Genomic DNA, 16,846 nt, shown 5'->3' on the forward strand with positions numbered 1-16,846 from the left:
ACATTAGAATGGGGAAGAAATGTGATCTAATTGACTTTGAATGTAGAATGATTGTTGGTGTATTACAGAGTGGTTTAAATATCCAAGAAACTGCAGATCTCCTGGGATTTTCATGCACAACAGTCTTGAGTTTATCGAGGATGGTGCACAAACAAAACCATTCACTGAGCAACAGTTCTGTGGGCAAGGTGTCTTGTTAATAAGACGAGTCAGAAGATAATGGCCAGACTGGTTCAAGCGGACAGAAAGGCGACAGGAGATTCCTAATAAAGAGGCCGCTGAGTGCTGAACACATACAAGAGATGTGCAGTTCAAGTTGGCTTCTTGGTTGGCACAAACTAGCTGGGCCAAAGCCTCCTCCTGTTCCCTTTAATTGTGAGCTGACGCATTCAGCTGTACTGTCATCCCAATTACATAACCTTCACCAGGAGCAGAAAGCTCACCAGATGAAAAACAGACTTGCATACCTAGCTTCTTACAGGAACTGTCCAAATAAACAGGGTATGACAGTGCTGGTCAGTGTAAGCCTCCCAGCTCCTCACATACAGGTACCTACCTACTGCACACAGCGGCTTCCATGAACTGAGCTGATAGCGGGTGAGCTGCAATGGTTAGCATGACACAATGATACTCCATTGCAACGGCTTGCAGCCAACAATGTAGGATGACTGCATGTGCGTTCTATGGGAATTTAAGGAACAGAAATATGAAACTAGTCAGCAGATGAACTGGGAGCATCAGATTGGATCAGACAGTTCAATGTTTCAAAATGATTGAAAAATTGATTAACAAATATGTCTGGGGTGTCAAAGACATTCAGTCTCCATCCATTGTTCTTTCTTTATTTCTTTTAATACAATACCATTGGTATTGGACTTTGTTTAATATTAGTGAAATATGGATTAGCATTCAGTCCCACAACTCCTCACTATACAGTCCTCCCTCCTGCTTCAGACGGGTATTCAATGACAACATTTAATCCCTTCACCCACCAGTGCACATGAGGCACAATGTATACTATCTACAACATGGTCGCCTCCCTTACTGATCAGATTCCACAGCTCATGGCCTTTATGTATCTATTTATCACCCTGCAGCAGCTGCCTCCACCTTCACCCCACCAGGCCCAGCGGCCTTTGTTTATGCTTGCCTCCATTTATCACCCACCTATCTCTGTCTCCCAATTCCACCATGCTTCATCTGCTTATCATTCTTTACCTGTCCTCAATCCACCAATCACCTACTGGCCCCTGTCTGAGCACCCCTCCTCCCAACTCCTTATGCTGGCTAACATCCCCCTTTACTCTCAGACTTGATGCAGGGCTTTGACCTGAAACATCAACAATTCTTTCCCACCCCTCCCACCATAGATGTCGCTCGATGGTCTGAGTTAGTGAGACATGACTTGCCCCACACAAAGCAATATTGACAGTCCTGTCCCTAACTAAGCCCTGGTTTACTAAACACTCAGAAATCATACCCTTAAGAAACTTCTTCAGTAGCTTCCCGATCACTGATGTGAGACTCACCAGTCTACAGGTTCCAGGATTCTTCCTCTTGAACAATGGAACAATTTCAGTTTGTTGGCCAGAAGGAACTACAATCAGGGAAAAGGAATGGAGGCGGCCATTTTGTGAGATTGTCCTTGCAGCCATCATTTTGTGAACTGTTTGATGAATTTATTCTTGCTTTATGTAAGCACTTATTCTTGCTTAATCTGAGCAATTCTACTTGGACACAAGAAGCTTCTGCTAAACCTGAGACCATTTTCAGATTTTAAAAACTGTTTTATTGTGTACAAGGGCAGTCTGCAGAAGTAATCTCGTCATCTGGACCCTGTGTCTGGATGAGCCGGTTTGATTGATTTGAACCAGAGTCAAAGAGAACAACGTAAGTCACCTAAGGTAGGAAGTTGAAGGCGAAGGCCATAACACAATACAGATTGTGGCCCTGGGCTACATCAAATAGGAATCAGACACAGACCATTCAGATGACATCGAGCTAATGGAATTGAAACATCACAGATTGACCTGATAAGAAAAAGTATAAAAATAGAGGATTTTGGGAGCTCAAGCAGCAACAACTCTCCAAAGACCTACCATTGTGGATGTGGAGAACCCCATGTTGGACATGTGGAGATTACATCAGGACTAGGAGGAATGCCTGGCCAGCATAGACACTTTTTCCCTGGTAGTATATTTTCCCTTCATTGACAGTTTATGGAGAGACTGGGAAACGTAGTAGGTGTGCACACAGGTATTGAGTTGTGAAAATTCACGTGCTTGTGAACTGAGTCAATAAAGGTACTTGCCAGAAATTGGAGTCTCTTTGTGCCTAACTGATCATTCTAGCTGGATAAACCTCTCTGCTGAGTCAGCGGGAGTCTTGAGTCGGGCCACGTTGGTGAGGTACAGAGCGATCTGGAGCTGGATGACGAGCCCAGGATGAAGAATTTGGGTAAGTCTGCAAATTCAGAGGACTTGAATTGTTTTTTTGCAGGGGAATCCTCCAGGAATATCTATTAAGGAAATGGCCACAATACAGAAGTATGCTGATCACACCGGTGGTACAGGGAAAACCGCTGGGGAAGCTCTTGGGAAAATTGCTCAGGGAAAGTTGTCAGACAAGGAGTTTGAATAATTACAGATGCCAGTGGTTGTTATGTTTTGTAACTCCAAAAACTAATCAAAAGAAACACACAGGAGGCACAATGAACTTGTCTGCTTAGTTTTCACTCCTTTTCTTTAGTGATGTGCTCACATATGACATGGTGATGTAATGACGTGTGCCATTCATGTACCTTTACATATAACCCATAATGAATTATGTAAACTAAGAATGCTTAATCAAACAATATATTTACATTACTCAAATGTTACTGAAATACACCAGAGTAGCTGTTGGCTGTTTAATTGAGGATTGGATAGAATATCAGCAGAAAATTAAAATAGGACGAGAAAAATCAGACAAGGAAAACACTGAATATCAATTGAAAGCTAAAGCAAAATGGGACGTATTAGAAAAGGAAAACCTAGAACATCAGCAGAAAGATGCAGCAGAACAGGAGGCTCTGTGATGTGGTAGAAAACCTTACATAGAAACCTACTGATTTACAGGGGCAGAGAATACATACTGTATGTACCAGTTTCAGTTACAGTGTGACAGCTGGTTAAAGAAATGAGTAAACAAGAAGAAGAAGACCAAATCACTGAGAATGAAGTGGAAAGTGTGCAGTGATTTAAAGGTGGCTATGAAAGTGATACAGAAATTAATGCATGAAAAGAAACATAACACTGGAGATCATATGAAGTGTTTAAAGCAGATACAAGAGCTGTAGGGCCAACTTGCTGCACAGAGAGAAGTAATATGTGCTTTGGGATCTGAGAGAGAGGAAAAGGATGAATATGGACATATGGCTTAGAATGATTGAGCAGATAAGGTGCGACCAGATACTGTTACGATGAGGAGCTGGCACTTGAGGATCCCTCGTTGACATACAACCAAAAGGAGCCGGTGCAGGAAGTCAAAAGCAGAATATAACATGCACTTCCCATTCAGGGTGCAGAAGTTGAGGGATATTGCAAAGGATGTCAGGACATATATGCCCAGGAATGATCCTAGGGAACTGTTCCAGGCATTATTTACCAGACAGTAATATATGGTCTGGATGATGCTGAGGAAAGGAGATCCATTATAACGTACCTTCCGCTCTGCTAGAAACATGGCAACACACTGGGGGATCAAATGAGGAGTTAAAGGGTGCGATATTGACTGTTATGATTAATAACAGTGGGAACTCAATGGATGAATTATATAAAGGTCAGCAGAGGAAAGGAGAACTCCCCACTGCATTTGCATCCTATTGGTGGATGGTGTTCCAAGGGGTGTATGGATTAACATAGGATTGAGATCATTTAGAACCAGAACCCAGAGAGATGAGATTGCCGTGGCTGTGACGAGGATCTTCATGTCCTCTCCAGGAACCTGCGAGGCTCCAGAGGACTGATGAGTGGTTAATATTGTACCTCTTTTTAAGAAGGGAACAAGGGAAAATCCAGGAAACTGTAGACTGGTGAGTCTCATGTCAGTCTTAGGGAAATTGCTGGAGAAAATTCTCAGGGATAGGATATATGAGCATTTGGAAACCCATGGCCTAGTCCGGAAGAGCCAGCATGGGTTTGTGCGTGGCAGGTCATGCCTTACCAACTTGAGTTTTTTACAAGGTGATGAGAGAGATTGATGAAAGTAGGGCAGTGGATGTTGTCAACATGGATTTTAGTGAGGCATTTGACAAAATGCCTCATGGGAGGCTAATCTAGAAGATTAAAATGCATAGGGTCCACGGCTCCCATGCATTACTATTTCAGCTACAGTAATGTGGGTCACGATGCCTGGAACTGTACAGCAAACAGTTCATTTAATCTGAATCCTAAAATACCTCAGGGACTGGAGTTACAGAACAGTCAGAATATGTTGGGATTTTGGCTACTTTGAAATATTTGGCTACTCTGAAGCGAATTTGCAGGAACTCTTCGTCATTTAAGAGGTTGTATGTTTTTAAGAGATTGTGTGAATATGTTGGGGGCCCCCGCCAAGCCATCTTTTCTTCTTTTGTTCTTTGAAAAATGTATTTATTAATAGGATTTAGTGCTTTCCCGGCATTTATTACGAATAAACTCTTCTTGGCCCTCCAGCCGGGTACGTATCAATTTTAACTGATGTCTTGATGACAAACTCTGGTATCTTCATCAGGGATGATGCCTGGGTATATATAATCCCATTGTCTGTCCCTCCTGATTCATTAGTCCTCATCTAATCAGGTTTCCACTGTCCAACTTGTTTTCACGGTTGGAATTAAGCATCTATTCTAACTTTTGCAGTTAATTGTGAAGGTTCAGGAGGAAGTCAAGTACAGGTATGGATTTTTGTTTTGTCTTCTCTGTGTTTTTCCTTTGTGTTTATTTATTTCCATGGAATTTGTTTCAGAGAGAAACACAGATTTCACACTGGCCATCTGAAATACAGGTTAAAGAGATGGAAATCTGTATCTCCATTCCAAGTATGAGATGTCCACATTTCAGAGGGAAACAGACATTTACGGAAAATTGTGGACAGTTAATCTGAAAATTTGGAATTGATACCTTGGAAGGTTGAAATATTTGGGGAGCTTTCCTAAAACTTGTTTTTACTAACAAGACTACTTTCTTTTCAGAGAACATGAAAGATGTTGCTCAAGACTTTTGACATACTGATTTTGAGTTTAATTTCTTTAGAAAATATTTTTGATACCATCATATTGTTTGTCATGTAACTTATAAAATGTAAATTGAATTGAATTATTGGGTTAGTCCAAACAGCAGTTCGGTATTAATTCCTTCACCATCTTAAAGCACATATTTATCCAGCTGCTGTTGGATGGTCGAATCAAAATGACTTGGTCAGTCAGCGCTGACTCTGCAGGGTTGAGATGTAGTTGTAAAGGGTAATAAAGTTTCTACCTTCCTTGCAGATGATCTTCATTGAACAGGTGTCAGGGTACGATAGTAAATGATCCAAAGAGACCATTTGTATTAAAACAAAAAGTGGGGCTGGAGGTGGAAAGAGTTCAGATAAAGCAATACGCGAGAACGAAGGCACAAACAAGGGAAAAACTCTAATTTGCTTTGTAGATGGTTCCTCACCTGTACAGAATGGTGAGAGGACAACCAGCTATGGGAGATAAGTGAGATATGTGAGGGTAAAAGAACATAGAGACATAAAGGTGAAAGCTTATTTAAAATGATCCTGAGGGAGGAATACAAAGGCTGACAAGTTTGCAAAACAAGGTGCTGTAACCTGACAGGGCAGTTGCAGTTTGGGCAAATTGGAAGATAGAAGGAGCAACAGGTTAAGGTTATGGATTTGGCAGAGGAGCAGAAGAAACATAAAGAATTTAAAAAGTTAATAGAAGGAGCAGGGTCATAAATATACAAAGAGCTCAAGGGAGTGCTTGTATTATACCAGGGTGGATGGTTTGACATGCATGGACAAAACAAAACAAAATCTTAGGTATCCCATAGTATACAAATGCACAGTTCTTACACTGGATTTTGTGAGAGTTGTCTTATGTGCTTAACTAAAGCCACAGCTCTTTACGTCCATTACGGACAAAAGCAGTCACCTTCTGAGATGATTACTTCAGACACCATCTCTCAAAGTGAACACAACAGTTCAATGATGGCATTTGTGAATTGTGTAGGAACAGGTTCTATAATGAACAATATGTGTCATCTGTCACCCATTACATTACCCTACACTTACATAAAATTTTAGAGGTGACATTATCAAGTATCCTAGAGGGAATATAATTAGTTTTTATGTCTAATTACTGAGCAGCCTCAAGTATGATGGCCACGGAAAGATTACAGTGCTGTGGAACAGATTAGGTTTGGCAAAGTTATTTCCCATGGTAGGGAATTCTAGGACAAGAGGGCACGACTTCAGGATGAAGGATATCCATTTAGAACTGAGATGTGGAGAAATTACTTTAGTCAGAGGGTGATAAATCTGTGGAATTTGTTGCCATGAGCGGCTGTGGAGGCGAAGTCATTGGGTGTATTTAAGACAGAGATAGACAGGTTCTTGATTAGCCAGGGCATCAAAGGGTATGGGGCGAAAGCAGAGGACTGGGGATGACTGGAAGAATTGGATCAGCCTATGACTGAATGGCAGAGCAGACTCGATGGGCTGAATGGCCAACCTCTGATCCTATATCTTATGGTCTTATGGTCTTGTGTCCTTGCAGCCACCGTTTTGTGAACTGTTTGATAAACTGATTCTTGCTCTAGGATAATTTAGACAAATTGAATGTGGACACAAGGAAGGAGTTTCTGCTCATCATCTGCTAAATCTGAGAACATTCTCAGATAAGAAGCTGTTTATTTTGTAAAATGACAGGTTTGAAGACGTAATCTCATCATCTGGGCCCAGAGTTGGGGTGAACTGGTTTGACTGGTTTGATCCAGTCAGAGTTGAATAGAACAAAAGAAATCACCTGAGGCATGAAGTTGAAGGTCAAGGTGATAAAACGATACAGTTTGTAGCCCTGGGCCACATCCTATGGGAATCTGACACAGGCCAGTCACATGACCTTCAGTCAACAAAATTGAAACATCATAGATTGACCTGATAAGGAAAAAGTATAAAAGTAGAAGTTTGTGGGAGCTCAGGCAGTGACAACTGTCCAGACCAACAATGACAGATGTGGAGGACCCTATATCGGATGTGTGAAGATCACAACGGGACTAGGGGGAAACTCTCCAGACCAACCATGATAGATGTGGAGAACCCCATACCGGACATGTGAAGATCACAACGGGACTAGGGGGAAACTCTCCAGACCAACCATCATAGATGTGGAGGACCCCATACCGGACATGTGAAGATCACAACGGGACTAGGAGGAACAACTGGCCAGCTAAGACTCTTTTTCCTGGCTATTATCTTTTCTCTTCTTTGACTATTCATGGAGGGTCAGGGAAACTTATTAGATGTACACACCAATATTCAGTTGTGAAAATTCATGTGCTTGTGAACTGAGTCATTAAAGGTACTTGTCAGCAAACTCTGATCATTATTACTGAGGAGTAATCTTTGTCACAAGCTACTTGCCAGTCCTCCAGTACCTTGCCTGTCACTAAAGATGACACAAAGATCTTGGTCAATGCCCTTGAATCTCATTATTTCTCTCTCTCATTCCTCTAATTCCTTTAGTAGATTGGGTACTGCAGAATCCAGCACCTGCAGTCACTTCTGTCTCCAAAATTAACTTTCCTAGCCTCCTTCAGCAGCACCTCCCAAATTCAAGACCTCTCCCACCAAGGACAAAGGCAACAGGTGTACAGGACCACCACTGCTAGGAGGTCCCCCTCCATGTTACACACAATGCTGACTATGTCATTGGTTCTCAATCGTGAAGCCCCCTCCCTAACAGCACTGTGGAAGCACTTTCACTAGGAGGTAGATGGGGTCATAAAGAGAGCTCTTAGCACATTGGCCTTCATATTGAGTACAGGAGTTGGGATGTTATTTTGGTGAGAGACATTGGTGAGACATAGTTTGGAGTATTATGTTCAATTCTGGTCACCCACCTAAAAGGGAAAGATATAGAAACCTAGAAAACCTACATCACAATACAGGCCCTTCGGCCCACAATGCTGTGCCGAACATGTACTTACTTTAGAAATTACCTAGGGTTACCCGTATTGATAAGACTGAAAAAGTACAGAGAATATTTACAAGGATGTTGCTGGGACGCGACGCCCTGAGTTGTAGAGAATATGTTGGGACTTCATTCCCTGGAGTGTAGGAGAATGGGGGGAGATTCCATAGAGGTATACAAAATTATGAGGGGTATAGATAGGGTAAATGCAAGCAGACTTTTTCCACTGAGGTTGGATGAGACTAGAACTAGGGGTCATGGGTTAAAGGTGAATGGTGTAATATTTAAGGGGAACCTGAGGGGGAATTTCTTCACTCAGAAGGTGGTGAGACTGTGGAATGGTAGATGCGGGTTTGATCACAATATTTAAGAGGTGTTTGGGTAAGTACAGGGATGGGAGATGTATGAAGGACTGTGGTCAGATATGCAGTGATGGAGCTAGGCAGAATAATAGTGTAACATGGACTAGATGGGCCAATGGCCTGTTTCACTGCTCTCTCTATGAAGCTATGACTTTAAGGACTGAAGGGACCTTTACAGGGGGCAGTTCTGGTTGGGCAATAAATGCTGTTCTTATTAGTGATGGCAAGTTTAAAGAATGTGACAGGGTAAGAGCCAGTATCAATTTGAGCATGAACCTTTACACTTGATCTCGATTTTTACAACAATACACAGGAAACCACTCTTACCAGGTCATCTGCGCCTTCCTCGTCGAAGTCATCCTCCACACCCTCACCCTCCTCAAGGATCTCATCTCCTTCCAGCTCCCCGCCATCCAGTGTCTCCCCCTCAGTCTGTTCGTCAGCTGTGGCATCGTCTGCGATGTCTGCCGTCTCCTCACCAGAGCTACGGTTTGGCGTTGCGGTGACCTCAGCCTTTGGCTCTGCGAAATGACAGGGGTTACAACTGGATTTCCAGTCTCTGGGTTGGCTGAAATGCATTGTAGGGACTGGCCACACTGCCCAGCAAGTTCCTTTCTCAGACTTCCAGCACCACCATTGTCAAGCAGACACATCCATAATTTAACCTTCAGACAAGGTTGGGAGCTGGACAGCTATTATGCGTTGTTGTTGTTGTGAAGAAAGTCAACTCGCAATGCCGAGGATTAGAGTTTATAATAAGGAGGGTGGGACTCATTGATGCCCATTGAATATTGAAAGGCCTAGACAGTGAATGTGGAGAAGATATATCCTAGAGTGGGGAGTCTAGGAGCAGAGGGCACAATCTCAGAATACAATGAAGTCCCTTTAGTACAGAGATGAGGAGGAATTTCTCAGCCAGTGGGTGGCAAATCTGTGGAATTCATTGCCATAGATGGCCACGGAGGCCAAGTCATTAGGAATATTTAAATCAAAGGTTGTTTGTGGACTTCTGTTGGTCGAAGTTGACCAGAAAAATAGGTTGATAGCTTCTTGATTAGTAAGAGTGTCAAAAGTTATGGGAGAAAGCAGGAGAGTGGGGTTGGGAGGGATAATTAATCAGCCATGATGCAATGGCAGAGCAGACTCGATGGACTGAATGGCCTGATTCTGCTCCTATGTCTTTGAGAGGTCATTGAGAGGTTTGGACTTATCCCACTGTAAAGATGTGAGGGAGTCCTCACCAGCCACTGCTACATGGAAATACCAAGAACCACTGCATCAGAGAGTAACAGAGAGCAGAAACAGGGCTTCCAGGTCACCATTATACTTCACTGCATTAATGTCATTTTACTCTCTGCACATTGCCATCCACTCTCCTCAGACTCTATCCACACAAGGGGCAATTTACAGCAGGCAGTTTCCCTACCAATGTTTGGGACTTGTGAGGAAACTGTAGAATCCAGGAGGAAACCCACATTGTCACAGGGAGAATGTGCAAACTCCCTACAGCCAACATCTGAGGTCAGGACTGAACCCTGGTATCAGGTGCGGCGAGGCAGCAGCTGTACTAGCTTCACCAGTCATAGAAAAGCTTTCTACTTCTGCAATAACTCTCTCCTACTTTGATCTACAGTACTGTGCAAAAGTCTTAGGCACATATATAAAGTTAGGGTGCCCGAAGACCTTTGCACTGTGTACTGTTGCCACACAAAAAAAGACAAATTTCACAACATCTGTGAGTGATGACAAACCTGATTCTGATGTGGGTCTCTGTTGTGGATCGAGAGTGGGAAGGGGGCAGGGAGAGGGGAATCATGGTTGGGGAAGAGGGAAGGGAGAGGGGAGGGAGCAGGAAGCACCAGAGAGACATTCTGTAATGATCAATAAACCAATTGTTTGGAATCAAATGATCTTGCCTGGTGTCTCAGGGTTGAGTCTGTCTGCACCCATGCCACCCTTTACCAGTGGCACTGCTTCACTGCCACCCGTCCCACAACCCTCCCGTGGCACTCCATCCTCACCATTCCCAACATCCTTTGCTCATGCCGGAATTACAAACTCTCTCTCTACTCCACGTTCACAAACACAGTACTGTGCAAAAGCCTTGTGCACCCCAGCGATATATACTGAATGTGCCTAAGACTTTTGCACTTCTGTCCCTTTTCTTCCTTATGCACTCGTTCTGTCTCTCTATAATGGCAGCCATGTTACCTCAACAACAACATGTGGTCACAAGATGCACACTCTCACTTGATTTTGATACTGATGTTTCACCTACTGTATATTCTTAAATGGTACAATTGTATTTATAAGACATGAACCCTACGTACATTGATCCAAACAAAAGTCTTCATAGTATTTAACCGGGGGAAGGTGAATTATGATACTATTGGATAGGAACCAGGGAGTGTAAATTGGGAACAGATGTACTCAGGGAAATGCACAGCAGAAATGTGGAGGTTGCTTATGAAGCACCTGCGGAAGTAGATGGAGGGTATTCTGCTGGACGTTGGTGACCAGTAGTGTTCCTCAGGGATCTGTCACTGGACACATGCTCTTTGTAACTCTTATAAGTGTCTTGGATAAGGAAGTGGAAGGGTAGGTTAGTAAGTCTGCAGGTGACACAGAAGATGGAGTTGTGCAAAGTGTGGAGGGTTGTTTTAGGTTGCCACTAGATACTGACAGGATGCAGAGCTGTACTGAGAAGTGAAGATGGAGCTCAAGCCAGAAAAGTGTGAAGTGATTCACTTTGGAAGGTCAAATTTGAAGGCAGGGTTAATTCAGGATTCTTGGCAGTGTGGAAGAACAGAGAGATCTTGGGGTCTACATCCACAGATCCCTCAATATTGCTGTGCAAGTTGATAGGGTTGTTAAAAAGGCATATGGTGTGTTGATCTTCATTAGGCAGGGGATTGAGTTCAAGAGCCCTGAGATAATGTTGCAGCTTTATAAAACCCTTGATAGACTATACTTGAAATATTGTGTTCAGTTCTGTTTGCCTCATCATAGGAAGGATGTGCAAGCTTTTGAGAGGATGCAGAGATTTACCAGGATATTGCCTGGACTAGAGAGCATGTCTTATGTGGATAGTTTGAGTGAGTTATGGCTTTTCTCTTTGAAGTAAAAGAAAAGGAACGGTGATATGATAGAGGTGTACAAGATGATATGAGATGATAGATCAAGTGGGTAACCAGAGACTTTTTCCCAGGGTGAAAATGACAAACATAAGGGTGGTTGGAGAAAAATACAGGGGGGGATATCTGAGGTAAATTCTTGAAAAGGAGAATGACAGGTTTGTAGAGTGTCCTACCAGTGGTGGTGCGGAAGCAGATACATTAGAGGCAACTAAGAAACACTTTGGCACATGAATAAGAGAAAAATTGAGAAGTATGTAGGAGGGAAGAGGGAGATTGATCTTAGAGGGTTAAAAGGTAGGCACAACATTGTGGGTCAAAGGGCTTGTACTGTTCTCTAGTGTTCGAAGTTCTACGCACAAGGTCAGGATTGAAACAGACTCTCTTGCACTCTGACTAATTATCCCCCGTAGCCTATCCTACTGCTCACCTCCTCCCAGACACTACCATCAACATACACAGAAGGGGTAATTTGCAATCGCCAGCTGACCTACCAATCCGCCTGTCTTTGGGAGGTGAAATGAGACTCCAGCACTGGAACACAACATTTGCAGAACAGCCTTCAGAAAGTGCTTGCCATTGGTGCATTGTGGAAATTAAACATGTCATCAAAAATCTTGGCAAACTTCTATAGATGTGTGATGGAAAGTGCGCTGACTGGCTGCATTATGGCCTGGTATGGGAATATCAATACCATTTATTGGAAAATACTACGAAAGGTAGTGGATTTGGCCCAGTACATCGCGGGTAAAACCCTCCCAACCATTGAACACATCTACATGAAACACTGTTGGTAGGAAAACAGCATCCATCATCAAAAATCCTCACCACCCAGCCCATGCTCTTTTCTCATTGCTACCATCATGTAGAAGGTACAAGTGCCTCAGGACTCACAGAACGAGGTTCAAGAACAATTACTACTCCTTAATCATTAGGCTCTTGAACAAAAGTGGATAACGACATTCATTTAAGGACTCTTTTTTCTTGTTATTTCATGCATGTTATTCTCTGTTATCAACTTATCGTTATGTGTATTTCTATCTGCATTTGCACAGTTTGATGTCCATTGATCCTGTTTACAGTTACTGTTCTATAGACTTATAGAGTATGCCCACAGAAAAAGAATCTCAGGGTTGTATGTTGGACATGTATGTACTCTGATAATAAATTTACTTTGAACTTTGAACAACTTGCATGGTCCAGAAGGAACATCACTGCATGGGTAGACAGGGAGACTAAGAAGCACAAATCTTTAAGTGTTAAAATTGAACCTGCATCCACCACTTGTGCTGGCTGCTCACTCCACACCGCCAATGCCCTCTGAGTGAAGGTTCCCTTAAGCATTTCATCTGTTATCCTAACCTATGACCTTCAGTTCTGGTCTCACCCAACCTCTGCGGAAAAAGCCTGCTTGCATTAACCATTTCTGTACCCCTCATAACTTTATATACCATCAAATCTTCCAGATCCCACTGCAAATTTTGATAGCCTTCCCAGTTGTCCATCACACTACCAAACTTGGTGCCATCGTAAATTTGCTAGTCTGGTTTACCACATTATCATACAAATCATTAATATAGACGATTGACAATAACAAATCTAGCACCGATCCCTGTGGCACACCACTAGTCACAGGCCTCCAGTCAGAGAGGCAACCATCTATTACTACTCTCTGCCTTCTCCTGTTAAACCAGTGTTGAATCCAATTTACTTCTCATCCTGAAAGGGAAGAAATTGAACCTTCTGAACCAGTTTCTCATGCGGGACCTTGTCAAAGGCCTTGTTGAAGTCTATGTACACAACATCCACTGTCTTTCCTTCAGAAACTTTCCTAGTAACCTACTCAGAATATCCTTAAGGTTGGTCAGACACGACCTACCATGCAAAAACCCAAAGTGACTATCCCTAATTAGGCCTTGTATATCTAAAAACTCGTATATCTGATCCCTTAGAGTAACTTTCAATAATTTAGCCATTACTGACATCAGGTTCACTGGCCAATAATTTTACGACTCATTCTCAGAAGCTTTCTTGAACAACAGAACAACATTAGCTATACTCCAATCCTCCAGCACCTCACCCGTGGTTAAGGATATTTTAAATACCTCTGCCAGAACCTTTGCAATTTCTACACGAGATTTAATGGGATATCTTGTTAGGTTCTTGGGCTTATCCTCCTAATTTGCCTCAAATCAGCAAGCACCTCCTCTTCTGTAATCTCAGTACGGTCCATGACCTCACTACTCTATACTGAGTATTAGAATAACTTGTATATAGTGCCCCAGCAAATGAAGGCAAACTTGACAGACATCTTCCTTAATACCTAACCCATTTGCAAAGACCGCTTTCAGGGAACTATGCAGATCGAGGCACGACTGCACAGACGCGTGAACGTCAGCGAGTTAAATCGGCGGTAAGAATTTAAAAGGGGAGCATTTTTTCTTCAGCAGTTTGATCGAGGCATGACTGCGTAGGCGCGTGGATGTCAGCGAGTTAGACTGGAGGGAAGAATTCAAAAGGACAGCGCTTTTTCTTCAGTGGTTTGATTGAGGCATGACTGCGCAGGTCGTGGATGTCAGCGAGTTAGACCGGTGGGAAGAATTTTAAAAAAAGACAGCTTTATAGAGCGGGCAACAGAGTAGAGGGAGTCAGAGCAGGAGGGCTTTGGCTCAATGGGGCTTCGGTGATAATGGGTCGAGGCGAGGTAAGTTACTTGTGAATAATAGGAATTGGAAGTATTTCTGCAAGGCCGGTGTTTTGTACTGACTGTCGTATGTGGGATGTCCGGGAGACTCGCAGCCTCCAGGACGGCCACATCTGCGGCAGGTGTGTTGAGCTGCAACCTCTTAGGGACCAGGTTACGGAACTGGAGATGCAGCTCGATGACCTTTGTCTGGTCAGGGAGGGTGAGGAGGTGATAGAGAGGAGTTATAGGCAGGTAGTCACACCGGGGCCTCAGGAGACTGATAAGTGGGTGACAGTCAGGAGAGGGAAGGACAGGAGTCAGAGGCTAGAGAGCACCCTTAACAAAATGTACACCTGCTTGAGTACTGTTGGGTGGGATGGCCTGCCTGGGGGAAGCAACAGTGGCCGTGCCTCTGGCACAGAGTCTGGCCCTGTGGCTCAGAAGGGTAGGGAAAGGAAGAGGATGGCCGCAGTAATAGGAGACTCTATAGTTAGGGGGTCAGACAGGCGATTCTGTGGACACAGGAAAGAAACAAGGATGGTAGTTTGCCTCCCAGGTGCCAGGGTCCGGGATGTTTCTGATCACGTCCACGATATCCTGAAGTGGGAAGGTGAATAGCCAGAGGTCGTGGTACATATTGGTACCAATGACATAGACAGAAAAAGGAAGGAGGTTCTGAAAACAGACTACAGGGGGTTAGGAAAGAAGCTGAGAAGCAGAACCTCAAAGGTAGTAATTTCAGGATTACTGCCTGTGCCACATGACAATGAGTACAGGAGTAGAGTGAGATGGAGGATAAATGCGTGGCTGACGGATTGGAGCAGGGGGCAGGGATTCAGATTTCTGGATCATTGGGACCTCTTTGGGGGCAGGCGTGTCCTGTACAAAAAGGATGGGTTGCACTTGAATCCGAGGGAGACCAACATCCTGGCAGGGATGTTTGCTAAGGTTATTGGAGAGAGTTTAAACTAGAATTGCTAGGGGGTGGGAACCGAACTGAAGAGATGGAGGAAGGGGTGTTTGGCTCACAAATTGAGGAAGCTTGTAGACAGTGTGAGAGGGAGGAGAGGCAGGTGATAGAAAAGAGATATGCTGAGACTGATGGTTTGAGATGTGTCTATTTTAATGCAAGGAGTATTATGAACAAAGCAGATGAGCTTAGAGTGTGGATCAGTACTTGGAGCTATGATGTTGTGGCCATTACAGAGACTTGGATGGCTCAGGGGCAGGAATGACTACTTAGAGTGCCAGGCTTTAGATGTTGGAGGAAGGACAGGGAGGGAGGCAAAAGAGGTGGGAACATGGCACTGCTGATCAGAGATAGTGTCACGGCTGCAGAAAAGGAGGAAGTCATGGAGGGATTGTCTACTGAGTCTCTGTGGGCTGAAGTTAGAAACAGGAAAGGGTCAATAACTCTACTGGGTGTTTTTTTATAGACCACCCAATAGTAACAAGGACATCGAGAAGCAGACAGGGAGACAGATTCTGGAAAGGTGTAATAATAACAAGGTTGTCGTGGTGGGAGATTTTCATTTCCCCAATATTGATTGGCATCTCCCTAGAGCAAGGGGTTTAGATGGGGTGGAGTTTGTTAGCTGTGTTCAGGAAGGTTTCCTAGCACAATATGTAGATAAGCCTACAAGAGGAGAGACTGTACTTGATTTGGTATTGGGAAATGAACCTGGTCAGGTGTCAGATCTCTCAGTGGGAGAGCATTTTAGAGATAGTGATCACAATTCTATCTCCTTTACCATTGCATTGGAGAGGGATAGAAACAGACAAGTTAGGAAGAAGTTTAATTGGAGTAAGGGGAAATATAAAGCTATTAGGCAAGATCTTGGAAGCATAAACTGGGGACAGATGTTCTCAGGGAAATGTATGGCAGAAATGTGGCAAATATTCAGTGGATTTTTGCATGGAGTTCTGCATAGGTACGTTCCAATGAGACAGGGAAAGGATGGTAGGGTACATGAACCGTAGTGTACAAAAGCAGCTGAAAATCTAGTCAAGAAGAAAAGAAAAGCTTACGAAAGGTTAAAAAACTAGGTAATGATGGAGATCTAGAAAAATATAAGGCTCACAGGAAGGAGCTTAAGAATGAAATTAGCAGAGCCAGAAGGGGCTATGAGAAGGCCTTGGCGAGCAGTATTAAGGAAAACCCCAAGGCATTCTACAAGTATGTGAAGAGCAAGAGAATAAGACATGAGAGAATAGGACCAATCAAGTACGACAGTGGAAAAGTGTGTATGGAACTGGAGGAGATAGCAGAGGTACTTAATGAATACTTTGCTTCAGTATTCCCTATGGAAAAGGACCTTGGCAATTGTAGGGATGACTTACAGCGGACTGAAAAGCTTGAGCATATAGACATTAAGAAAGAGGATGTGTTGGAGCTTTTGGAAAGCATAAAGTTGGATAAGTCACAGGGACAGGATGAGATATATCCTAGGCTATTGTGGGAAGT

At 43.4% G+C, this 16,846-nt stretch overlaps 1 protein-coding gene across 3 annotated transcripts in view; it reads right to left on the reverse strand.

Annotated features, from left to right (window-relative positions):
• Window positions 1-16,846, reverse strand: part of LOC140210390 (RNA-binding Raly-like protein) — a 1,435,753-nt gene that overhangs the window by 38,004 nt on the left and 1,380,903 nt on the right. For all 3 annotated transcript variants that reach the window (XM_072279313.1, XM_072279310.1, XM_072279311.1), the window contains exon 9: window positions 8,890-9,083. In XM_072279313.1, the coding sequence (XP_072135414.1) occupies window positions 8,890-9,083 (194 nt within the window). The remainder of the gene's footprint in view (window positions 1-8,889; window positions 9,084-16,846) is intronic.

Source organism: Mobula birostris, chromosome 15 (assembly GCF_030028105.1).
Source record: "Mobula birostris isolate sMobBir1 chromosome 15, sMobBir1.hap1, whole genome shotgun sequence".
Lineage (NCBI taxonomy): Eukaryota > Metazoa > Chordata > Chondrichthyes > Myliobatiformes > Myliobatidae > Mobula > Mobula birostris.